Source organism: Oryctolagus cuniculus, chromosome 11 (assembly GCF_051225735.1).
Source record: "Oryctolagus cuniculus isolate XC-2025 breed Fujian yellow rabbit chromosome 11, ASM5122573v1, whole genome shotgun sequence".
NCBI lineage: Eukaryota > Metazoa > Chordata > Mammalia > Lagomorpha > Leporidae > Oryctolagus > Oryctolagus cuniculus.
This window is the reverse complement of record NC_142877.1, coordinates 3,858,105-3,884,285: the sequence shown is the minus strand read 5'-3', so window position 1 is coordinate 3,884,285 and position 26,181 is coordinate 3,858,105. Positions and strand designations below refer to the sequence as shown.

The 26,181-nt window shown below is 54.5% G+C and overlaps 1 protein-coding gene across 4 annotated transcripts in view; it reads left to right on the top strand.

Annotated features, from left to right (window-relative positions):
• Positions 1 to 13,471, top strand: part of RAB22A (RAB22A, member RAS oncogene family) — a 58,794-nt gene extending 45,323 nt beyond the window's left edge. For 2 of the 4 annotated variants that reach the window (XM_070051395.2, XM_089306965.1), the window contains 4 exons: positions 899 to 970; positions 1,058 to 1,164; positions 1,766 to 1,875; positions 7,048 to 13,471. In XM_070051395.2, coding sequence (XP_069907496.2) covers positions 899 to 970; positions 1,058 to 1,164; positions 1,766 to 1,875; positions 7,048 to 7,145 — 387 coding nt within the window. In that variant the 3' untranslated portion in view covers positions 7,146 to 13,471. Of the gene's footprint in view, positions 1 to 898; positions 971 to 1,057; positions 1,165 to 1,610; positions 1,701 to 1,765; positions 1,876 to 7,047 lie in introns of all 4 variants that reach the window. The other 2 variants (XM_089306963.1, XM_089306964.1) reach the window with 2 other exon arrangements.
• Positions 13,472 to 26,181: the final 12,710 nt, after the last annotated feature.

Here is a 26,181-nt window from a genome sequence, read left to right as displayed (position 1 = left end):
GAGTACAAAGCCCACTGTTCACTCGTTACTCACGTGGACAGGTTGCTTCCCTGTGAGGTCCAGTCCTGCCCGTGCTTGGCACCAGGAGCAGGGCAGGGTGTGAGCTCCGTGGTGCCCATCAGGTGCAGGGGTCAGGGTGTGTGATGAAGTAGAAGTGCAGATTTGAATGCTGGCACCACGTGTAGTGTAAGATGCTTGCACTGGCCCACCTCCCAGGAATGGGAAAGGCTCGCCATTCTCCATCTCCTCCTCATCAAGAGAAGTGCCCACTGATCAGCCTGGCTGTTTAAATGCTTGTCCTCTCCCTGCCCTCTCCTCTCTGTTGTGGTGGTGGAGCAGGGGCAGGAGGGGTGGGTGGCGTGAAGCTGGTTAGGAGCTGGGTGCACGTGTGTGGCATGATCAGAACAGAAGCTGCAGACGCGTCCCGGTGGTGAGTGTGGACGTGCGCTCATCTCGGTGGGACGGTCAGCTCTTCCATCCCAGCGTTCTCTGTGTGACCCCAGAGGCAGCCCCTTCTCCAGAGAGCCATTTACCACGTTATTTCTATCTCCTAGATAGTTTGGGAAGCCAAAGTTTAAAGAACTGTTGAACAAATGAATTTAGGAATTATAACATGGAGTTCAATTAAAAAGCCTTTTTAGCTGAAACAATTGTTTATAGCAACATATTTAATTCCTATAAAACTGTATTGTAAACTGTCTTCTGAGAGACATTTCAGTGTTACATTAAAAGTTGTTGCCTCTGGTAATTACTGGTTCATTTGCTTTAAAGCGTCGTGTCATCATCTTTGGCTTAAGAAAAAGATTAGCTTTTGTGCCTGGATAAGAGGCTGAAAAAGTCTAGTAAAAAGCGTGTTCACTGGCTGCCTCAATTCTGTTGTTTACTCTTCCCTCCACAGTTCCGTGCCTTAGCACCAATGTACTATCGTGGGTCGGCTGCAGCCATCATCGTCTATGACATTACAAAAGAAGTAAGACTCTAAGCAATTGTCTTTGGGCGGCGTTCAGAGTTCTCTTTGGGTCGTTCAGATCTCCACTTGCTCTTCCCTGTGTCGCAGGAGACATTCTCCACGTTAAAGAACTGGGTAAAGGAGCTTCGACAGCACGGGCCGCCCAATATTGTGGTTGCCATTGCAGGAAATAAGTGTGATCTTATCGATGTCAGGTGAGTTATTAGAACACGAGATTACAGTGTGATTATCTGTTCCTTTTCTTAATGAGCAATATTCACCATAAAATCTTGCTGTTATTTTATCTCTGTCATTGAAAAATTCCTTTTTGTTGTATGGTTGCAGTCCTGAAGTTTCAAACTGAAATTACAGTTTGGAGCTAATTCTGTTACTTACATAGCGGGTGTGTGATTTACGTAAACGTTGATTGCATCGCACTTGACAGTATCGGAACTCAGTGCAGCCCTGAATACTTGAGTGCTCAGGCACACTGACTGGGCATGTCTCTGTGCCACTTCCATGACTCACAAAACAAGGGGCTTGTGGGTTTTTGTGTTGTTTAATTTGGGTGAGGGTGGGGGGATGCCTGCCAGTCCCTGGTCATTCCATTAGCTGCATTGCTGGTGGTTGTGAGCTTTGCTTTGTTGTTTTCTAACCAAAGAAGTGGTCTCCTTGGAAGAACGTGTGGTCAGTTCTTCTGTCACAGCCATTCAGGACATCCTGTGTCGTCACAAATCTGGCTGACTGCTAGGTAGGTGGGGATAGCATTAAGAACTTAATGGGTAGAATTTCTGATTTGCAATTTTTGCCTTCCAGAGAAGTCATGGAGAGAGATGCTAAGGACTATGCCGACTCCATTCATGCAATTTTTGTAGAGACCAGCGCAAAAAACGCGATAAACATAAATGAACTCTTTATAGAAATTAGTGAGTATCTGTATGCCTTACGGGTTTCCTCTGTGCAGAGCAAGTTAAAATAGAATTATCTTTCTGGTTAGAATTCCCACCTTGCTCAGAGCAGTCCAGGCTCTGATATCCTCAGTGAAATGAGATTTGAGAACATGAGAGTAACAGCCGGCTCCATATCATCGTGTAACTGTGGAGAGCTGCTGCCTGAGGACAGTGGCCCTTCCAGAAAGAACGTGCCGCTGAGTGAACAATGCCCAGGGTGCTGAGGTCGTGGAAGCTGTCATCTCCCTCTTTCTCTATTTAAATGTTTCAATCAGTCGTTCAAGGTCATTGAAAATGAACAAAATAAAAGGGAATGAAATACAGGTGTAATTTCACTGAAAGAAAACCCTCGAAAATGAATACAGGCGAGAGACAGGGAAGCCCTCTCTCCCCGCGCCGCCCTTGCCGTCCCGCGGCGCCGCTGTGGTGCCGCCAGCCAGGAGCCGGCCTGCTGCTCCCTCGGGATGCTCTGCAGGTTGCAGCTGTGCGTGTTCGCTGCATTCAGATTCATCGAAACGTTGATTGGGAGCTGCCAGACCAGGGAGACGGCCAGGGAGACGGCCAGGGAGAGACGCAGCCCCGCTCCCCTGCAGTGCCTGCCGAGGGAGGCGCACCCTGAACGCCAGATAAATAGGATCATTTCAGATAGCAATCAGTGATAAAAAGGAAATAATTTAGAGTGAAATTTTTTTTGTTATTTGACAAGTAGAGTTAGAGAGAGAGACAGAAAGGTCTTCCCTCCTTTGGTCCACTCCCCAACTGGCCACCATGGCCAGTGCTATGCCGATCCGAAGCCAGGAGCCAGGTGCTTCCTGCTGGTCTCCCATGCGGGTGCAGGGCCCACGCACTTGGGCCATCCTCCACTGCCTTCCCAGGCCACAGCAGAGAGCTGGACTGGAAGTGGAGCAGCCAGGACTAGAACCGGCGCCCATATGGGATGCCGGTGCTGCAAGTGGAGGATTAACCAAGTGAGCCACAGCGCCAGCCCCTAGAGTGAAATTTTTAAAAGAAGTACGTTTGCAGGCTTCTCTGGAGAGATGGTCTTTGATCTGAGGTCTGAGGGAGCAGGCCTTGCTGACGTGTGTGGAGTCCCATGAACTGAACAGACCACCAGCCTCTGAGCGCGGCACCCTCGCCGTGAAGAGCCACCGCTTGTTGAGACCCCAGGGGCCTTGGCTGGAGGGGCTCCTGGTGATTGTGGAGAGGAGGCACACAAGCACCAGTGTCTGCAGGCCCGGGCATGGACGGCCCTGAGCGGAACAGGCCTCAGAAGCACAGGGACCCTCAGAGCAGCTTGGACCAGCTCTGCAGCTGGGGGTCATGGTGGAATGTGGACCCCTTATTTACCAGTTGCTGGAGTTGTTTTGCTCTACTAATCATGTTTTTGTTTTGTTGTGACACTGTTAGTTTGTTCAGAGAAACTGGAAATATGTTTTTTTATATAGCATATACCATTTTTGTTTTTTAAGACTTTTTTTTCTTAATTTATTTGAGAGGTAGAGTTACAGACAGAGGGAAAGGTCCTCCATCTGCTGGTTCACTCCTCAAATGGCCCCAATGGCCGGGGCTGATTCTGGTTGACCTAGTTGTAGCAGCGGGTTCCCACATGCATTCCTGATAGACGACCCGAGGCCAGTCAGGAATCAGAACGTCCAAGTGTGTGGTATTACACGTTAAAATTGTCACTATTTTTAAAGTGTGCCTTACAATAGCAGTATTGAAAACAGGAAGAGAGTAAACTGTACCAACAGAAAATTATTACATAAAAATGAATATCTGTATACTCATTTTAACTATGGAACAGAAAATATGTATTCATGGGGCTAGCGTTGTGGCGCAGTGGGCTGTAGGCCACCACCTGACACCAGCATTCCAGTTCAAGTCCTGGCCGCTCCGCTTCTGATCCAGCTCCCTTCTGGTGCTCCTGGGAACGCAGTGTGAGATGGCCCAAATACTTGGGCCCCTGTCACCCACATGGGAGACTCGGATGGAGCTTCTGGCTCCTGGCTTTGGCCTGGCCCATCCCTGGCCGTTGAGGCCATTTGGGGAGTGAACCAGTGGATGGAAGATCTCTTTCTCTCTCTGTCCCTCCCTGTCTGTCTCTGTCTCTCTGTCTCTCTCTCTCTCTCTCTCTCTCTCTCTGTCTTTCAAATAAAAGAAATGAATCTTCAAATATATGTATATTCATAAAGATTAGAAACTTTGAAGGAGCTGTAAGAAGAGTCTCTTGCGGGGTCTGGTCGTGAGCACAGAACATGATGTGCTGACTCTGTTGAAGGGTATGAGACAGCTAGAGAGGTGCACGTGTCAGGAGTGCCTGCTCTGCATTCTCACAAACGAGTAGACTCCTGTGCTTGGCACTCAGATCAGAACCAGCAGCTGCTCCCCGGGGCACCCATCATCCCGACCGCCAACTCTTCCAATTGGTTTTTCCTGGTTTTGGTTTACATATACTGTGTACTTCAGCAAGACAAAAAACACTCACTCACCTGTAGTAGGAAACATCACGCAAGGGGTCAGAGTGACTTCCACACACATCACAGGTGCCAAGGGTGTGCGAGTGGCTTTTGTTACTGTTTTGTTTTTAGTCTGTTAGAGAGGCAGACATACAGGCAGGGAGAGAAAGCTCCTGTCCTCTGATTGTCTCCCTCAAATGCCTACAACAGCCAGGTCTAGGCTTGGCTAAAGCCAGGAGCCAGGCACGCAATTCTGAGCTACCTGCAAGGGTGGCATTAGCAAGCAGCTGGAGTCGGAGTTGGAGGCAGGGACTGGACGCAGGCTCCAGCGGGGCACAGGTGCTCTAACCAGCGTCTTCGTCCCGAGGCTGGGAGGCCGCCTCTGCTCTGTTTTGTGAGATGTAATCTATTTGCTCTTCTGTGCCCGGCTTCCTTTGTTCTGAGTTACACTTTTAGGTCATCTGTCTTGTTGCGTGCAGATGAATGTTGCGTTCCCGCAGCTAACCCTGAACCCTGTGTGTCCACAGCAGCGTCCGATCCACAGCTGCTGTGTGGCTGCCCTCCGCTCTCTAGCGTTTGGGCAGTTCTGATGGAGGGCTACTGCCAGACGGTACTGCTCTGCGCTGCCTTAGATACCTGTGCGTGTGTTTGTCAGGTGTGTCTGCGCACGGAGGGGGAACCGCTGCGTGGCTGGGTGAGCGCGTGTTCAGTCCAGCTCGCTGCCTGCAGTCCCTGCCTGTCTGGTGGGCAGGGGCTGAGTGATGTGCGTTTCTGTGACAGTGAATGAGGCTGAGCACCTCTCTAGCTGCTTCTGGACACCTCTCTAGTATCCGGTATCTCCTCCCGTGAAGTGCCTGCCCGGGAAGTCTTTAGCCTGTTTTCTTCTGGGTCACTGACAGTCTTCTCAATGCTATGTAGTCCTTATTTTGAAAATGAGTCCTTTGTTGACCGTGTGTGTTGGAAATTCATGTATCTTCTAATCCACAGCTTGGCTTCCATTTTTTAAATCCATTCTTCAGTGAACAGAAGTTTTCATTCTGACATGATTTTGCTGATCCTCATTTCTTTCATAGTTAGCATAAAGGATGTCGGTTGCTGTTTAAGGGATCATTGCCCACTCCCAGGTCATAAAGATGTTCTTTTCTGCTTTCTTTTAAAAATACTATGTGTGTTAAAATTCGTTACGCGTCACATTGTTCAGTCGCCTCAGTGACACCAGCTGTATGTCAGTATCCAGTTGTTGGAAGGTGTGTAGCGACAAGAAGCACCAGGCAAGCGTTTCCATTGTCAGCACTAGAAAAGCAGCCGTGGGACATCGGGACACACGTGCTCAGAGTGCTCCCTGCCACGGGCAAGTGGCCTCAGTGGGAGGCGCTCAAGGCCCGGCGGCCAGCAGTCTGCGAGTTGGCAAACATCTTAGCCTGCCTAGTGTCGGAAGGTGTGTGTGCCTTCCACCTTTTCCCGAACATTTCTGTAGGTCCTGGGTGAGTGGATACTGGTAGCCCAAGACAGAAACAGGACCCTGCCCGAAGAGCCTGGGTCTCATGGGAAACGGAGAGGCGTGCCTCTGGAGTCCCGCTCGCATGGAGTGGAGGGGTGCGGGGGAGCTGGGACAGGGCAGGGGTCAGCAAAGCCCTTGTGCAGAGAGCAGCTGGGAGCCGCAGCCGTTGGGTGGGCGGGTGATCAGGGCTTCTCTCAGAAGTGACGTGTGCTTCACGAGCAGTCCAGTGAAACCCGTTCACGCTCGTGCGTTGTTGGCAGGAGAATACGGCGGCACGGCCTCTGCGGAGAGCAGTTTACAGCGTCTGTCAGGGTTGAGATGGCGCGTGTGCTGGATCTACACGGAGATACAGTTTCCCGCGTCAGACCGGCGCCCAGGAGTAGCATAGCTGTGACCTACCTCCTCTGCTTGTGTTCGCTTATCCTGCACCCCCACCGTTGGGCATAGCACCAGAATGCTGGAAACAGACTGAAAGCCAGCAGTGAAAGAGTGATTAACGACAGCGCGGTCCATCGCGCTGAGTGGGGTTGAGAGCTCCTGAAAGCGGGCGGCTCTCCTCGCGCCGAGTGGAGCAGCCCCAGGTGCAGGGAGCCGCGCTGCGAGCTCGTTTGTGCCCACGCAGGGAGGAGGGGCGGAGAGGGCACACCCGCAGCCGTCTGTGCAGGCCTGGCTCCGGAGGGCGCATGGAGCAGCTCACGGTGGGCACCGCTGCCGTGCTGCAGAGACGGGGGATTTGTTCTTTAAAATGTGTGTCTATCACCTGCTCAGAACAAAATGTTTTCAAAGTATAATTTTTTTAAATTAAAAAAGTTCAACTAAACAGTGTGATATCCTTGTTTGGATTCCGGGACAGAAGCAAGACATTAGTGGAAAAACTGTTGATGTCTGAAAACAGTGTGGAGTTAACAGTAACGGGGCAGTGTTGAACGTTCATTTTGACGAGTGTCCCAGGTTAATACTCGTTTATGATGCCAACATGAAGGGAAATTGGGGAAGAGGTAGAGAGAAACTCTGTATATGATCTTTGCAACCCTTCTGTGAATCTAAAATTATACTAAAGTAAAAATTTAATTAAGTTTCTTTTTTTAACTTTAATGAAACCTGTCAAATTGCATCTGCAAAATTGCTGCGTGAGAACCAACAGAGTTGAGAAATTAAAGCTCATTCCTTTCCCCTCTCGTCTTGGTCTAGGTCGAAGAATTCCCTCCGGGGACACCAGCCAGCCCTCTGGCAGTAAGGGCTTCAAACTCCGGAGGCAGCCTTCAGAGCCAAGGCGGAGCTGCTGCTGACCGCCCTCGGCCTCTCTGACTCGAGGGAGAAGTAGGTGGTCCTGAAAGAGCAGGAGGGCTGAGGCTCCCGCCCCCCGTTTCCGCTTGGCCGGTCTGGAGTTCACGCGGAAAGGATTCTCAGACGCGGACCAGTTCTGTCCCTGCCTGTGCCCCTCTGCTGTGTGAAGGCGCTCTGGCACACCACGGGAACTCGTCGTTGGCTCTGGCCTTGCCAGAGGGAGCACAGGATTCTATGGACGTAGGAGTAAGTTGTTAAGTAGTTTTGTAATCAAGATTTTATGTAACATTTGTAAAGGGAAAATTAGCACTTTCATGGTTCTTGAGGGAAAAAAGAGACCTGGGGAGATTATAATTTCCTTGGGTTTCCCACTACCACCGTGAGAGGAGCTGTGCTATTAGAATGTGGTGGGATACGGTGAGTGGAGGGATGGCGATGGTGATCTGGAGCTGAGATGGGTTATCTGTAAAACCGGCGGGCACAGTTTCATCTCTGCCGTCTCTGAAGCACGGCTCACTGCGTACGTGCGCCTCGGATCCCACAGCGCAGCACGGCGAGAGCAGCGCTGCGCCCTCGCCGGCCGGGTTTGCTCGTGACCCCGTCAGGAATGTGTCGCAAACGCGTTAGGGGCCCTCTTAAATACGCCCCCGGGACGGAGGCTGCAGCGGGTGAGACGCTTCCTGGAATAAAGTGAATGGCACGTGCTCTGCGCTGCCTGGCAGTGGTTTCAAAAAAGAGGAAAATGAGAGAGAAAGTGAAGAAAGCGGTGTGAATGCTGTCGGTTTTTTATTTAACCCAAGTATTTTGGTGGGAAAAACAAGTATCTCTTGCTTAGCCTATGTAAAGTTGTAGTCTATATTTATGAGACCGTTGCTTAAAGATTATAAATTATGTAAATACCTGAATAAATTCTGCATTCCATCCAGCACTTCCTTGAGCCCTGCACCAGTCCTGCGTGTGCCCACCCATTCGTAAGCCTGGCCGTGGGAGACTGCAGCACGTTTGGTCTTGTGCAGAGACAGAGCACTTAGCCACAGGCCTGAGGGTCTCTGCCTTCCCTGCACCCACCCCCTTCCCTCCCAGTCCCATCTGGAAACCATAATGGAGACATATGCCACTTGGACAAGCCTGGCTAGGCCGTGCTCGCCTTGGGGGAAAGATCAAGCTCCAAGCTGAAGTCGTTCACCTGGTCTTGGTAATAAGCTGCCACAGCAGCCGCAGACCAACTGTCTTAGAGAGCTTTCCTCGTTACAATTCAGCTCGTCCTCTCGTTTCCTTTCTTCTCCCCGGCCTCTCTTAGTGGTTAACACTCTTTTCCGTCAGGGAGCCTAATGAGGTTTTTAATATAATCTAAAAATAAAGCACTGGCGTGAGCTTGGTGAGAATTTGTTCCTGGTCTAATTTGGCACCCTTCCAGCCTGAGCATTGTGCGGGAAGAAATTTACAAGATTAAATAGGAAATGAAACAGCTTGAATTTCAGACTAAATTGTGTTTTCAGAGTTATCCTTAAACTGAACAGTCGCAACTTTTAAAAATAATTGGTGTTTCTAGGTGCCCCCCCACTCGAAGTGAGTGGATCATAATGGGAAAATTATAACTCAGATTAAGTGAGAAATAATTCCTCGTTCCCTCTGTCCAATATCTTAGGCATTTTAAGTTATTTTATTCTCTTACTGACACCGCCTACAGAGAATGTAGTCGGTGAAGATTGTGACGTTTCATGTAAGATGCGGGAGCCGTCCACCGCCTCAGCGCCAGCTCCTGGAGAGAGTGAGGGGTTTGCAGGGCTAGGCTGTCACACCTGCAGGCTGTTTGACTTTATTTTATGTCCATCTGTGGTGGATCCTGGGCACACAGCCATCGCCCTGGTAGGCCCCACGTCCAGCTGCTGGGCCTCTGTTTCCAAGACAACAAAATAAAAACAGGGTGATTGGCTGCTTCCAAAAAGACCCTAAGTGGGTGGGCCTCCCTGTCTCACTGCACGGCCTTCACCTGTTGTCAGCAGGTGGCTGACAGGGAAAGACGGGGTCCCCTGGCCTTGGCCCCGCTGCGAGGCCGTCAGCGCCTCTCACCCTCGCCGCGGCCGCTCTGGCCCCGGGCGCTGGTCTCCGTCCGTGATGTCTCAAACTCCACTCAAGCATGCCGCTTTGTCACCCCGCACGAGGGGCTGTGGCCGGGCACTCGCGGGCCTCTTCCCCTTTATCCCCGTCATTGTGTTTACGTGGATACAGCCCTGTTCCTCCTGTTCTGTCTCTTTAATGCTTAACAACAACAGCAACAAGTCTGTGTCCCAAATCCACGATCCATGCAGTGAAGACGGGCGCTGCTGCCGCTCTGTGCACGGATGAGCCTGAGAGTGAGCCTGTTATTTCAGGCACATTTGAGTGGTTAACCGTGTTAAGCAGTGATCTAATCCACACTTCCTGTTCTCTTTATTGTATCTTAAGAGAAAAGATTTCCCAGGAGTTGGTCATAGCCCGTCTATAAAAACCTGTTGGCTCCCTGTTGACACAGGACCATTTTTTTAAATTTCTGGAACTGAACAGAAGAGAAAAATCATTAATCAGCCCCAGTGAGTATCGATCCCTTTCAGAGAACGTGAAATAAGCTGCTCGCAGGTGTCCAGGCCTGGGAACTCGGTCGCCAGCCTGCTCTCACACGAGTGTGTTCTGGTTCTGTGACAGCTGCTTAGCCACCGCTGGGTGATTCACTGTCCTTCGTTTTAGGCTCTAAGAAGTGACCGGGCAGAAGGACCTGTTGTAAGCCCTTCTGGTTCCAAATGAAACCCCCGTCACCTCCTTGTCCGCCGTGGTAAGAAGTTCTGCCGAGGCGGCGGCTGGAAGACGGCTCCTTTTAAAGCCCCGTCCTTTCCTGACCCCCGATGCTTGTGAAATGCCTGCCTCCCACGGCACACACGGCTCCCCGAGGCCCGCCTGTGTCGGAGGGGACCGGGACTGGCCCTAGAGGTGCCGTCCCTTCAGGTGGCCAGTGTCTGTCCGGGGTTCTCTCTCAGTCCCCTGTATTTTGAAATACGCAAGTGGGGGGAAAAGCACACTGAATTCCGGAACTTTAAGTCTTGTCTTTTCTTTCTGTTCTCAAGGAGGAAGATAGGTCTGAGAGACCTTGTACTTTACACTCTGGGAGGCAGGGTAATTAAATTCCCGGGTGGCCAGTCCTGGCTTTCCTGCCGCTGTCCGATCAGGACGCGTGTGTTTTTTGTGGCAGGGGGGTTCCCATCGCACTGCACCCGCTGGCCTCTGCTCGGCCCTGCGCTTCGGAGCCGTTTGTTCCTTGCTGCAGGCAGCCTCTGTGTCGCAGAGTGACTTGCGGATGATCACGCGTGTTCCTTCTAGCGCCCTGTCAGAACACACCACGGCCGTGGGCCCTTGCGGTAGAAGATGCAGGCACACAGTGAGCCCTTAGGCGTGCAGTTTAAGTAGTGGGAGAATCCTTTCCTTCCAAAGTAACTACCTGACCTGTAGCAGGAGCCGGGTTCAGGACACCTGGGGGCACGGTGGGCCGGCCAGCTGGCTCCGAAAGCCCTCCGGGCTGCGGGTGTCCGTCCTGAGTCACTGTGGGAGGTCACGGCGGTGGCCAGCTAGACAGTGCAAACCTGTGAAACCTGCGTCACAGGATCCGTCTGAAAGGGGCCAGCGGCACCACGCGTGCTTCCTGTCTGACGGCAGAGGCTCTGCCTCGGTTCGTGTGTTACAAAGGAAGACGGGGAACGCGCCTTCGTGGGGTGAGCTGTTAACTTCATCCCTGCCTCGGTAGCTGGCTCATCAGAGAAAAGTAAACCCTTTAAGGTGACATGTAGGAGATTTGTCTTCGCTCCTGTGGTGTTAGGATTTAAAAAAAAAAAATCGTCCAAGCAACAAATCATCTGGGAGATAAACCTGATGGTGCGTAGTTTTAGAAAGGGGGCGGGGGGTGGGGAGAAGTGTCGCCCAGGACTTAAAGAGACAGCCCCGCACGCTTCTGCGGACGGCAGAGCCGCTTGTCTTGACTCCCAGTAATAGAAATCCAGGCAGTCTGAGTATCCAATTTGCAAGAAACGTTAATGGAATTCTGGGGCATTTGTCCTGTTTTATGTGCAAATGAAAGTCTAAAAAATATCAGAAGGGTACTACATTTTTCAGGAGCCTCCGTTGTTTGAGTCTAAGGGAATGTTAAGTGAGAGACCTGTGGGGATGGCGCTCACCAGACAACGAGGGAGGTGGGCAGACGGACCCCGGAGTCTCTGTACTTCTGTTTGTCCTTCAGGGTTCTCGGCATAGAGGGAGATGCTTTACTCTCCGGACCCACAGGCCCTCCGGCGGCACAGGTCAGGTCTAGTTTGATCTCTGTGCCATCAGCAGTAGCCAGTCCCTGCGCCTTCCTTGCCGAGTGATCCATCACAGATGCGCTAGAGTATTTCTGGCTTCAAAACAGACGAATTCAGGAGTTTAATAGAAAAGCAGAAACCTCAGCCTTCCATCCATTCCTTTTATTATGTTGAACTTTGTAGACAAGATGAGGATGTATCATCAGCAGATACTGAAATTAAAACCATGGTGTCTAAACAAAAAAAAATGTTTTATTTAGCTTGCAAGTTTTATTTTTAAATCTGTATGGCACCCGGTGCCTCATCAGAATGCTTTGTAATTGCAGCAGACAAAATTCCGGGTAGCTTCCCATGAAAGGGCGTTCAGGTGCCAAGTTCTACCAGCCAGTTAATGGAAGTCCTCAGATAGTAAGGATTCCGGAAGGAGCCTCTTCAACTGACAGTTCTAAACTGTGGACCTCAGGGCTCCTGAGCCACGCCACAGAAACGAGCGTTTTCCTGATGCCACTCCTCGATTCGGGAACTTTCCACTGCTTCAGGAAACAAATTGTTTAATGCCGTGTTTCGGAGGAGATCCTCGTTAAAATGAGCACTTCCTTACCTGGGGCCAATAATCTCTGCTCAGAACTGAAACTGCCAAATTCCTGAAAATGTCTTGTTGCCTGAGGCCAGGCGCACGGCTTCCCCCAGAGCCCTGCCCACCTGCTAGCAGGGTGCCCTCCGCCACGGGCAGTCCCTGCACCCAGGCCTGCAGTGGCGTTTGGACTTTGGGGCTTGATCCTAACATCACTTGGCCATCATTAATTTTACACTAAATTTATATTTGAACAATCAGTTTTACCCCCCTGAAAAATGTGGAACCTTCCTCTTATTTTGAGTATCACGTGGTGGCATAGTTTGTGAAACTCTTGACAGCGTGGGTCAGGCACAGGGCGTCCGAGGGATCACACGCTGGGGGGAAGGGCTGGCAGCTGGCTGCCAGTGAGGGGGGGGGGCGGGTGGGGGAGGGGGGCTCTGTTCTTAAACCATTTGTTGTGCTGTGTAGACAGAGCTCCACTGCCCTGGCAGATTTTTTTTAGCTCCCACCCAGCTGAGTCTCTCCATCACGAGTCAGATGATCGTGCGTCATTGGTGTCTTGCCGTCCATGATCGAAGCAGACTCTCGCTTTACCCCCCTGTTCTCATTTTTCTGCGACCTCCCCCTAAGAGCTGCATAGCCCAGCCACCCGCTCAGCAGGCCATAGGCCTTCCTCCGCTCACCGTCACCGGGCAGGGTTGCCGGCCCCCGGCGGGTGGTTTTAGGTGAGGGGCCCCGGGACTTCCAGACAGTGAAGGGCGGGGCGGCTCTGTATGTGCGGGAACAGAACGCGTTCCCGTGGGCGCTCTGTCAGGTGTCACAGGGCGTTTGCTAAAACATGTGAGCGCCCAAGTCAGAAGTCCAGAGGAACAGCCATGGAGAGAAGCAAAGCAGACGGAAGGCTGCGCCGTCGCACCAGCACGTCTGGTTTCTCCTGCAGACGCCATGCCTTCCTGGGACCCGGTGCAAGGAGTGAGATTTCTGTGCCTTTTGCTAACAGCGCCCCAGCCCTGCCACAGCCCACACCCCGTCGTGGCTTCTTTGCTTGCCACGGTGCCTGCCTGCCTGTGCCGAGACCGTAGTGCCCGTCCGCCGAGCTCCTGTCGATGTTTGAGGGCTTTATTTTTGCAGTCTTAACCTTGGGCTGGACCTAAGTCTGTGTGAGCCCTCTGATGTCTGTGTGGTTTATAGATGCTGACAGAAGAAAGCCAGGCCTTTTGATGTCTGTTAAGAGTTGTTTTCCTTCCTGTCCTCACGCTGGTGGTAGTTTGCACATGAAGGCTGATTTGGCACACTTGAGCGATACTGTTCTAGCTTAATGTTCTCCCGTAGGCTTTTCTAGAACATAACGTGCTAAATCACTATAAACTTTGTTGTAAGAAGGGTGTACACATTTTGTTAATAAAATGCTACGTTTACAAATACACGCGTTTGCCTCTCCAGTGGTCGTCTTTGTGATGTTATTCGCAAGGCAAGAACTCTGCTGGCTCTGTGCCTGCTGAGCCCCCGGCGTCCCCGCGGCTCCCGACGCCTTCCTCTGATAGCTCAGGTGGGGAGCCTTCTGGGCCAGGGGCCCCACGCGGCACACGCTGCTGCCCGCCACCCCAGCAGCGGGAAGCAGCGGCCAGGTGCCTCGGTTCGTGGGGGAAGACAGTGTCCGCTGGTCCGCGTTGGGGGTGTCATCACAGACGCCATGATTTTCCATCCCCGCGTGGCCTGGAGGGCTGCCGTTGCTCAGCGCGGCGCACGCCAGCCCAGGCTGCTCCAGCCACGGCCGTGTTGAGAGAACCTGCCGCAGCCTGTGGAGATGAACAAACCAGAGACCAGAGAGGGCTTGAGCGAGACAGCCTTGAGTTTGAATCCCAGCCCCTCTCCAGGGTGGGGGAGCCTCACGGGGTCCGCACCCTCTGCATGGCGTGTCCTTGATCCTCCCACAGGGAGGAGAAGAGCTTACCCCGTGTGGCTGTTTGGGTGGAACCCCTGCAGAGCCGCACCTCGCGCAGTAAGGACAGAGTACACACGCAGAGAGAATGTTTTAGAAGCCGGCTCCATAATCCCTCCTGACCTAGTTAAAGCGGCTCTCCAGTGTCAGTGGCTTGCTGGTTTGCTATTTTGGTTTTTATGTTTACTAAGTAGAACATGTACAGAAACTGCCCTGACTCGTGTGTAGCTTAACCAGTCTCACGAAGGCCACCCCTGTACGCCAGCCCTCAGATCACAGCTCAGAACAGGTGCCGGAAGCCCTCGCCTGTGCCTCTGGCCGGGCTCCTGCTTTTTTTTTTTTTTTTTTTTTTTTGACAGAGTGGACAGTGAGAGAGAGAGACAGAGAGAAAGGTCTTCCTTTGCCGTTGGTTCACCCTCCAATGGCCGCCGCGGCCAGCGCGCTGCGGCCGGCACACCGCGCTGATCCGATGGCAGGAGTCAGGAGCCAGGTGCTTTTCCTGGTCTCCCATGGGGTGCAGGGCCCAAGCACTTGGGCCATCCTCCACTGCCTTCCCGGGCCACAGCAGAGGGCTGGCCTGGAAGAGGGGCAACCGGGACAGAATCCGGCACCCCGACCGGGACTAGAACCCGGTGTGCCGGCGCCGCTAGGCGGAGGATTAGCCTAGTGAGCCGCGGCGCCGGCCTGGGCTCCTGCTTCTTGACGTCACAGATCAATCGTGTCTGGTTTTTGAACTTTTTAAAATTTATCTTCATTTTATTTGGAAGGCAGAGAACCTGAGAATGAGAGAAACACATTTCCCATTGCTGGCTCACGCCCCAGGTGCCTGCAGCAGCCTGGACTGAGCCGGACTGAAGCCGGGCTCCCCGAACTCTATCCAGCCTTCCCATATGAGTAGCGGGGGCCCCGGCATCTGCTGCCCCCTACGCCGGAAGCTGGAATCAGAAGCAGAGATGGGACTCCAACCAGGCAGGCAGACACAGGATGTGGCCATCCCAAGACCCACAGCTGGTTCTGCGCTCCAGGGTCTGGCCTCTTCCCGTCCAGCGACGGTGTGTAGTCGTTTGCATCTTCCTCTGCTGTCCGGCGTGTGATTGGGGGAATCCACCACCATGGACGTGTGCATTCTGTGCCGATAGGCAGTGATTTTTGCCGCTACCGGTGTACCTCAGTGGCAGCATTGTTCCGTGTGTCTGGTGCACGCGGCTGGGTTTCTGGGCCTATTCTGGAATGTCGCAAGGAAGGTAACGCCCCTGCACACATCTGTTTGTTTCCCTTGGGTTTGCTCACGCGCAGGGTCAGCGTCCCTGCCCGCACTTGATACCTTCTCTGCCCTGGAAGTACGTGCCCCAGGCTATGAATGGTGTATCTAAGAGGACGACGGACTGTGGGACTGTGGTCGCCTGTTTTTTTCCACTTGCTACTTGTGTGTGCTAAATTATTTCTAAAATTCGTTACCATGAAGCTGGGGGAGTTGTTTTTATATATAAAAACAAAGGCAGGGGGTGTGTGGTGCAGCAGCTCAGCAGCCCTCGGGGTGCCCGTGCCGTGTAGCAGTGCGGTGGGAGGCCGGCCACCCCACTCCAATCCAGCTTCCCACACACACCCTGGGAGGCAGCTCCCTGGGGCTCGGGGCTCCTGGGTAAGTGGGGCCCAGCACTCGCTGTTCTGCATACTCGGGGAGTGAACCAGTGAATGGCAGATGAGGCTCGCCTCTCTCTTCTCTGTCTGCCTTTCAAGTAGATGAAAATAAGAAACATTTTTTAAAACATCAGGAACCCCTGCTGGCGCCGTGGCTCACTTGGTTAATCCTCCGCCTGGGGGCGCTGTCATCCCATATGGGCGCTGGGTTCTGTCCCTGCTGCCCCTCTTCCAGGCCAGCTCTCTGCTGTGGCCCGGGAGGGCAGTGGAGGATGGCCCAAGTGCTTGGGCCCTGCACCCCATGGGGGACCAGGAGAAGCACCTGGCTCCTGGCTTCGGATCGGCGCAGCACCAGCCATGGCAGCCATTTGGGGGGTAAACCAACAGAGGGAAGACTTTTCTCTCTCTCTCTCTCTCTCTCTCTCACTAACTCCATCTGTCAAATTAAAAAAAAAAAATCAGAAACCCCTGCACCCTAACCCTGTCTTCAGATCCTTAACAAAAACTGACCCCGCACACTGGAATCGCATTTGTCCCATTTCCCCTTTTAGAAAGACCCGCGCCCTGCTCGATTGTGTCAGTCAGACGCTCCCGCCCAGAGCTCAGGCAAGTGTGTCATTGAGGCAAGCACACACTCACGTCATTCTGTGTCCAATATGTATTTTTTCTATTTATATTCGAAAGTCCAAGTTACAGAGAGAGGTCTTCCATCCACTAGTTCATTCCCCAAATGGCCACACCAACCAGGGCTGAGCCAAGCCCAAGCCAGGAGCCAGGAGCTTCTTCCAGGTCTCCCATGGGTGGCAGGGGCCCGAGCACGTGTCCCTCCTCCACTGCCTTCCCAGGCCATAGCAGAGAGCTGGCTGGGAAGTGCAGAGGCTGGGGCATGAACTGGCACTCGGAATCCTGGCATGGGAGGTAGCGGCTTTACCCGCTACACCGCAGCACCGGCCCCGAAACGTCCCTCTTCAAGCTGCCCTAAATCCTCTTGGAAGAACACGGGTGAGGGGGTCAGTAACGCATTCAGTGTGAAGAGGAAGAATGTTCTGGCGTGGCGTGTCGCAATAGCGCTGGCAGAAGCCGGTCTCATTTCTAGATGCCAAGAAAAAGGGGACGACGACGCCACCGCCGAAAAGCAGCAGCGAATCATCACACGCCCCAAACCAACAGGGGTGCTGTATGCGCGCGCTCCAAACGGCTGGCTGCTGGCCTTAGAGGACAGGACAGACAGACAGACAGACGCGGGCTTCAAGTAGCCTCGGCTGTTACTGCCGAATATGCTTCCACTTGAGTTTGAGAAGCCGACTTCTCTGCCGCAGGGCCTCTTACGGGCTCCCGTTAGCGCGGCTCATAGTGCCAGCGGGAACGTGCTTCTGCCGAGGGTGGCCAAGCCCTCTCTCTCCGCCAGCAGGACAGCGATGGAGCTGGTGAGAGGGAGGGAAAAGAGAACAAAGCGTCACGGCTTCACACCTGTCAGAGCGCGTCACTCTGCTGGGACGTTTCGCTTATGTTATTTCCAGCCCACCTGTTCAGTCTTCCAGGAAACAGCGTTAAGGGTACAAGGACGCCTCTTGCGAAAACGTTGGGAGGGTGCTGTGAAATCTAGCGGCTGGGAGGCCTCTCCTCCTTAATATTGAGGGCACCCTGGCCCTTCAGGCTTCTGTCTAATGAAAAGTGGAATTTTACCCTGGGAAAGCAAGCAGGTTGCACTCCATTAGAAGAAGATTGTGAGGTCATGAATGTGAATTTGAGGTTAATGCACAGAGGCACAGAAGGGGCGCCATTGCTATACCATCATCAACATTAAAGTCGCCGCAAGTTTGCATATAAACAAGAACACAGGCAGTTTTGTTTGGTTTTCTTTAATGAGAAAACAGCAGAGTGGCACAGAGGAGGGCCACCCCCCAACCAAATGGTTTGCTGCTGCACCGGTCACTCGTCCAAGCCTCCGAGCCGTCACAAGGTGGACCAGCTGGCCACTCGGAATGTTTTGCTGGGATTTCTACTGAACTGGGATGCCTGTGGGTTTTCTTTCCGTCTCTAGACCGCTTTCTGGGATTATAACAGGAGACGGGAGTGTCGGTGGCCAAGCGACCAAGTCTATAAAAGGCCTGCAAACGACCTTGTGTGTGCCAAAAGAAAGGCAAGTTTTGCAGCTTAGTGGTTATCGTGTGTTTCAAATTCTGCCCCTAAAAATATAAACACACCGCAACTTAGACAGGCGCTTCGCATACGGGAGCATTGGCTCACGCCCCTGGCCTCTCCGCTTCTGAAGCAGCTCCTTGCTGGTACGCCTGGGAAGGCAGCAGGTGCTAGGGCCCTGCACCCACGCAGGAGGCCTGGAAGAAGTTCCTGGCTCCTGGCTTCAGCCTGGCCCTGCCCCTGCTGTTGCATCCACTTGGGGAGTGAACCAGTGGGTGGAAGATCTCCCTGTGTCTCTCTCCAGCACTCTACCTTTCAAATAAATATATCCTGAAAAACCAAATCAACAGACACAGCCACCCAGAGGGCAGAAAGGAAAACCCCACAACAGGGCGAGGTCTTTGGTAGTCACAGCATGGCATGGTGAACCCCCAGTGACGCCAAATGTGGCCGAGAACATTTCAGAACGTGGGTTAGAATCCTGCTTGTAGGCCGGCGCCGCGGCTCACTTGGCTAACCCTCTGCCTGCAGCACCAGCACCCTGGGTTCTAGTCTTGGTTGGGGCACCGGATTCTGTCCCGGTTGCTCCTCTTCCAGTCCAGCTCTGCTGTGGCCCGGGAAGGCAGTGGAGGATGGCCCAAGTGCTTGGCCCCTGCACCCGCATGGGAGACCAAGAGGAAGCACCTGGCTCCTGGCTTCGGATCGGCGCAGCACTCCGGCCGAGGCGGCCATTTGGGAAGTGAACAAACAGAAGGAAGACCTTTCTCTCTGACTCTCTCTAACTCTGCCTGTCAAAAAAAAAAAAAAAAAATCCTGCTTGCTGGGGCAGGGGGAGTCGGAGATGAACGACTGGGGGTGTTTAACAAGGGGGGGCTCTCAGGCCAGCTAGCAAACCCCTCGTGTAGTGCTGAGTCAGTGACTGTACCTCCTCCGTTGGTAGGGTACGATTTCGCTTCACCCTGCGACTAACGGGGGAGGAGTCGAGCTGTGTAAATCAATATTAATTGCACCAATAACAAACGTGCAAGTACCATTTTGCACCCTGGCATACCACTGCTTGTTAGAAAAGCGAGTACATTTAGAATCCGCTTTCTTCACCGTGAGTCCATTAGGGCTGCTTTATTGTTTCCATGTTTCTATATTAAAGCCTAAAAGATAGAAGCGCTTGTCTTCATTTTTCATAATGCTGTAGTTGAAAGAAAAAAATACGCCCACACACGCTTGTGTGTACACACACAAACAAAATGAAGAAAAGACAAATGGCTTAAATTGCTAAGGAAAATGAGAAAAAGACAAAGACCCCTCGTAGCCCTGGCTGCAGGAGGGTCGCGTGGTCGGAGGGGCTCTGTCTGGACAAGTCAGGCTCCGCGCGGGGAGCGGGAAGCCGAGAGGCGCACAGCCTGGAAACAGTGCAGGCGGCCCTGGGGCCGACCGCCGCCCAGAGCCGAAGGCCCCCCGCTCCTCTCCCAGGTTTTGGCTTCCCCAGGCTGATCCGTCATCATTTATTATTGTTTCGTCCACCGTGCTGCCGCTGGAAGTCCTGCACCTGTCGGAGGAATAAAGAAAGGACCCGGACGAGCCCGTATGACTCCTGCTGCAGCACAGAGAAAGTAGAACCCTCCATTCGGGAATTAATCTGAAAAAGACCGGTGAGTCGGTTCTTGGGTGAGACTGTCCCTCCCGAGGAGATGCGGGATGAACTACGCTTTCCCTTGCCTAGTTATCACAGACGAAGGCTCATCTGCATGTATTTGGTAGCAAAGACCGGGGGACGGGATGTTTTCCAGAGTCGGCACGGAAGACGGGGAGCCGCTCCCTGGTTGCTGCTGGTCTATTTGGGGCGAGGGGACTCTACGCCCCGCTCACCGTGAGATGAGCTCATTTCCTTCACAGAGCACAGAACGGCAGACAAACCCACCCGGCAGCAGCACGGTGGCCCCCCGGCTCACAGCCCAGGTGTCACCCGAGCACGTGGGAGCTCTTTGAAGTTCACGGCCGTGAGACTCCCAGTAACCGCCAATACTGCGCACTAAAACCCAAACCTGCCTCTGTGGGTTCATCTGAATCCTCCCAGCTCCAGGAGGTGATAACCTCCATCGCTGCCCACCTCGCCAAGGAGACAACTAAGGTTGAGGGAGGGAGAAGCAGCCCCTGGCAGCCAGAGCTGGCTGAAGGGTGCTCTCCCTGGGGCACCCACAACCCTCAGGACGCCCAGATCACACGAGGCTGCTCCTCTGTGCCGGAATCCCAGACAAAGCAGCGCTGCCCGAGCTCCTGGGATTGGCCACAGAGCCGGTGCAGGTGCCGGCTGCTGCTGTACCGACACCCTCCCTGCTCAGGCCCCACCCCATGTCCTGCCAGGGGCCAATGCAGAGCAAAGATTCCGCTTCCCAACCATGCCCCAAATCCGGGACACAACCTCCGCCCCTCCCCCGGCTGCAGCCTGCCCCCCACGTCCCCGCGGGGCACCCAGGAGAGTAAGTCCAGCTCACTGGGCCAAGTCACCCGTCTGGGAAGTGCGCTGCGGGCAGGTGCGGAGTCTGCGCGTCCACCCCTCTGCACCCTGGGCAGAACCAGGCGCCTGCTACAACCTGGAGTTCCTGAGATGACCGCGTTTACCGGGCGGCCTGCGCTGCCTGCGCTGCCTGCCTGGGCCCTGGCTCTGAGGCCCCTGGCCGCGGAAACAGGAAACCACGTTTGAAAACGCCTTCCCATCCCAACCCTCTCTCTCTCTCTCTCCATCTCTCTTCTCCTTCTCTCCTCTCCTTCTCTCCTCTCCCTGTGTCTCTCCCTCCCTCCCTCCCTCTCTCCCTCCCTCCCTCTCTCCCTCCTTCTCTCCTATCTCTCCCTCTCCACCCTCTCTCCCTCTCTCTCCCTCCCTCCATCTCTCTCCCTCCTCTCTCTCCCTAATTCATTCTCTCTCTCCCTCTCTCTCTCTTTCCTTTCCTCCCCCCCCCCCCCCGGCCTCCTCTCTCCTCTCTCCTCTGCTGGCTGCCTTCTCTTGCCCGTCGGGCCTCCAGGGACCCACACCTCCTTCCGGTGCTGATGGCGGGAGGTGTCCTCTCGGAGGCCCTGGGAGTGGCCGAAGGGTCAGAAGCTGGGGCGGGGGGGGGGGGCCTTAGGTTGTGTCCTCTCGGAGCGGGCGGCTTCCAGACCCCAAGAACTGCAGAGTTCCCGTGATGGCTTCACGCGTCGCTTGCGTGATCTTTGTTTTTGCTTTCCACTGTCGTTATTTGGGGTGACTTGGGAGAGTCCCACAGAGGCGACTCTCGGCCTGGCAGGGCCACCCCAGGACAGGGAGAGGGTCTGCCCAGGCCTGTGTCTGCTGGTCCCCAGCGCTCAGCCCTGGGCTGTCCCGCACCTCCCATCGGCCCCCTGAAGGAAGAAGGCTCGAGTTGGGGGGAAGCTCTCCCCGCGCGGATGCCCGACGCAGGCTCCCGCCGCCCTGCCGCGGTCTGGGGGACCCTGTGCAGCCTTCCCGCACCTCGGCCCCCTCCCTCCCCGCCTCGGGGAACGTTCATCACGGCCCTGCCTCACACGCCACGGGAGGCGACGCGGTACACACGGGGCTCGCCCTGAGCGCCGCGCAATCCAATTATCTTCCTGAGATCCTTTGGGATCTGCTTAATAAATCAATACGAATGATTTGTAATTAGAATATCAATTATTTGTATGCAGATGTGGCCTTCTGGGTGCTTGGGGACAAGTCCTAAGGACTGAACAGGCTATCTCCCCTCACCCCGGCCCCTCAAATTCTTAATTACATTAATTCGCTCGTTCATCAAACACTTACTGAGCACCTTCTGTGTGCCAGGCCCGGAGCCGGGGGTTGGGAATCCACTCCCTGGTTGCTCGCAGTCAGACTGAACGCTGCAGGGAGGCCCCTCCCCTGCCCTGCCCCCTGCCCCCTCCCTGCCCCCGCTCCTCTTCCGGCCCAGACGTGGGGATGCCTGACTGGGACCACTCCACCCCCACCCAGGCCCGCCCCAAGCTCCCAGCTCTGGAAGGGCCTTGATGAACCGTGCACAAGCTTCCCCTGAACGTCCACCCCTGGTGACCCTCCTCACCCGTTCCTCTCTTCTCTCGTCCTGGTTATGCAGTTCTTGTAGCGCTCAGAGACCTTGCGGGGTGCCGGAGGGAGCGCATTATATCAGACCGAGATGGGCGCTCACTGAGCCTGCTCTGCCCTGGGGAGGCAGGCAGTAGGCACGCAAGTATGTCCGAACCCCCCACTCCACACCTCGGACCGCCTGGCGAGGCCCAGCCCTTGCCCAGCGGTCATGTGGCTGTCGTCAGCAGTGATGCAGGGAACGGCTGGCCGAGTGCAATGTGAGACCCCGGGTGGGATCCTGGACGGCGGAGGGGCCGCAGTGGAAAAGCCAATGACGGCTGCAGCAAGCCGGCCTGCGGTTAGTTAATGAGGAGGTGCCAGGTCTTTCATTTGACACATGTGCCGGGGGAGACCACGTGAGGGTCTGCGCACTGCCTTTGCAACTTTCCCATAATCCTAACATCACTGCAAAACAAACAGCTTGTGGGGCCGGCGCCGTGGTGTAGTAGGCTGAGCCTCCGCCTGTGGCACCAGCATCCCATTTGGGTGCTGGTTCAAGTCCCAGCTGCTCCACTTCTGATCCAGCTCTGTTTATGGCCCGGGAAAGCAGGGGAAGATGGCTTGAGTGCTTGGGCCCCTGCACCCGCGTGGGAGACCTGGATGAAGCTCCTGGCTCCTGGCTTCGGATCGGTCCAGCTCCAGCCACTATGGCCATTTGTGGAGTGAACCAGAGGATGGAAGACCTCTCTCTCTGTCTCTCCCTCTCTCTATCTGTAACTCTACCCCTAAAATAAATAAATAACATCTTTAAACAAATAAAATATGTAAAATGTTTTTTTAAAAGTTTGTTTTAAAACACGAGCTTGGTTTGGATTACTGCTTAGAGAAGCAGAGGTATGAATACGGTGGACAGAGCTGCCCCAAGGATAAAAATCCAGACGCCATAGCCGGACACAGAAGACCCCTCGCTCCTGGGCCTGGCCAGCGGCAGACTCAGAGCCGCAGCCTCATGGTCAGAGGAGGAAAAACAGCCCCTCTCAACTCCCTGAGATGAAATAGGTGAGTTTGAGTAGCGCCCAGGAACACCCGGCTGCCCCAGCCTCGCCGGCTGCGGGGCCTCGGGGGTCATTGGGGGTCCTCGGGGGTCCTCTCCCCCCGGCTGTGGGGCCTCGGGGGTTCTCGGGGGTCCTCTCTCCGCGACTGCGGGGCCTCGGGGGTCCTCTCCCCGACTGCGGGGCCTCGGGGGTCCTCTCTCCGGTCTGCGGGTCTTCAGGGGTCCTCGGGGGTCCTTGGGGGTGCTCTCTCCGGCAGCCACGTTGGTCCAGTGGTGTTGAGCGGGTCAGCTCATCTCAGCTCCCATCGGGCTCAGCGCCTCCACCTACCTAGTAGAAAGGACACAGCTGTGATGTCGCCGAGGTTGCTGGGAGCTGGGGCACAGGGGGTTAGCCACCACCGGCACCACCGCCATGCTGTATCAGAGCTCCAGCGTGAGTTCAGGGGCCTGGCTTCCAAGCCAGCTCCCCGCGAATGCACTGGGAAGGCAGCAGCAGATGGCCCCAGTCCTTGGACCCTTGCCACCCCCGAGGGAGGCTTGGATGGAGGGTCCGGCTCCTGGCTTTGGTCTGCCCGTGCCCCCACTGTAGTGGCTGTTTGGAGAATGAACCAGTGGACGGAAGATCTCTCCTTCTCTGACTCTCCCTTTCTATCACTCTGCCTTTCAAATAAACAAATAAATAAATATTTTTGAAAGGTGACCAGAGCTCCCCACAGAGAGTCACGTGCTAATCCCCAAAACCTGCACATCCGATGCCTTCCATGGCAAAGGGGACTTTGCAGCTGCGATGAAGTCAAGGATCTTTTGTTTCTTTTCTTTTTTTCTTTCTGAAAATTTTTATTTCCGGAGCGGCAGAGACACACAGAGAAAGACCAAGAGTGCTGCCCTTTGGCTGGTTCACTCCCCAGGTGCCTGCAACAGCCAGAATGGGGAGAGCAGGGGTGTCGTCCGGGTCTCCACCTGTGATAGGGGTGTCGTCCGGGTCTCCCACCTGTGATAGGGGTGTCGTCCGGGTCTCCCACCTGTGATAGGGGTGTCGTCCGGGTCTCCCACTTGTGATAGGGGTGTCGTCCGGGTCTCCCACTTGTGATAGGGGTGTCGTCCGGGTCTCCACCTGTGATGGGAATCCCACTGCTTCAGCCGGAGCCGGAGCCAGGCCCAGAACCCAGGCCCAGAACCCAGGCACGGCGGGGATGGAGAGTGTGGAGTGCGGGAGTGCGAGGCTCAAGGCACTGGTTTCCCAGGTGGGGCCACTGGAGGACGGAGGTGGGAGGGTGAGGCTCCGAGACCGGAAGGGGGGGGGTCCCAAGGCAGCCTGCTGCTCCGGCGGTGGAGGAAGCAGCCGTGCGCCCGGGAGCTTGGCTCGCCCCCAGCAGGCCGACAAGGCGAGGCACAGATGTTCCGTGGGCCTCCAGGCAGAACACAGCCCTGCCAACAGCCAGACTTTCCCCTCGTAAGACCCAGTTTCAGACTTCCCACCTGCAGACAGGTAAAACAATACACACGTGTGGCTTAGGCCTCTTGGGTGCAGGCATTGGTCAGAGCAGCTGCAGGGGTCTGACACACCCAGGAGCCAAGGGAGCGGCAGAGGCTGTGGGACCCTGCGCTCCGGCCCAGGCCGGCTGGTGGCCCCAGGGCCTTTGCCTGTGCTCCTCCTCCTCGTGAGGACCTGCTTCCCCTCCCTGTCTGGTGAGATCTGTCTTTGAGGCCTTGCAAGGCGGTTCTCTGATACCTTCTGCCCTTTTACGTCTCCTCCCTGATGCCAGGGCAAGTGTATCTTCTCAGTGTGGCTTAGCACAGATTGTAGTCACCCTGGCCTTTCTCTTCAAGACCCCTGCCCAGAGAGGGAGGGCCTTGGTGGCCGGGGCTAAACGCATCCACCGCAGACGATGGAGTCTGAGATGAGAACAATAAAGAATGCATTGTACAAGTTTACACTCAGAAATCCAGTTAACATCTTATGAGGGCCTGGTCTGGTGGCATGGCAAGCGAAGCCTCCTCTTACAACGCCAGCGTCCCCCATCAGTGCCGGTTCCAGGCCAGGCTGCGCCACTTCCGGTCCAGCTTTCAGCTAACGCACCTGCACAGACAGCAGATACAAGGGCTTGGTTTTGCCGCCCACTTTGGAGACCCAGATGGAGTTCCTGGCTCCTGGCTCCTGGCCTAGCCCCAGGCTGTGTGGACATGTGGAGAGCGAACCATTAGATGAAAGATTCTCTTTTTCTCTCCCTGTATCTCTCCCCTCTCTCTCTCTGTTGCTCTTTCAAATAAATGCATATTATATTTTAAACTTGATAAGATTTGATGAAAAACTTGGACGAGTGAGTGAATGAAAGAGAATGGATGAAGAGTAGGTGATGGAGGCCTCGCAGTTACTGGGGTCTTCTGGACGCTGAGGGTGGTGGCATTTCCAAAACAGGAAGTGGGACGAAGACCACCACACCCGTTCAGCAGTCGTCCGCTCCCTCGGCGTGACTCGGCACGGCGAGCTCTGGGCCACCCAAGGGTCTGAGGGCTCAGTGCAACAGTCACAGCTTGTCCTGCCATGAACGCTAACACAAGAAACTAAAACTTCTATTGAAAAAAAATAAATATTTATTTATTTATTTGAAAGGTAGAGTTAGAGAGAGAGAGAGAGAGAGAGAATCTTCCATCCATTGGTTCACTCCCTAGATGGCCACAACGGCCAAGGCAGGGCCAGGTTGGGGCCAGGAGCCCGGAGCTTCTTCTGGGTCTCCCATGTGGGTGCTGGGGCCCAAGCACCTGGGCCATCGTCCACTGCTTTCCCAGGCACATTAGCAGGGAGCTGGATTGGTTCACCCTCCAATGGCCGCCGCGGCCGGCACGCTGCGGCCAGCACACCGCACTGATCCGAAGGCAGGAGCCAGGTGCTTCTCCTGATCTCCCATGGGGTGCAGGGCCCAAGCACTTGGGCCATCCAGGGAGCTGGATTGGAAGTGTAGCAGCCAGGATACAAAGTGGTGCCTGCATGGAATGCTGGCGATGCAGGCGACAGCTTAACCCACTGTGCCAAAATGCCCATCCCCGAGTAAAATTTTACAACTTTCAATTTTAGGATAGTTTGGAGCTAGACAAAAGTCTCAATGATAATAACAGCTTCCAGGTACCCCACACCGATGTCCGCCCTTGTTAACCTGTTGGGTGAGCGTGATCCGTTTGTCACTGCTAACGTGATATGTGTCGCAGTTAGGGAAACTCGGTATTGTGCAGGTGGCCTTCCTGCCCGGCTCTCACGCGGGACGCTAGTTGTCGTCCCTTTAGGCTCCTCTGGGCTGCGACATCTTC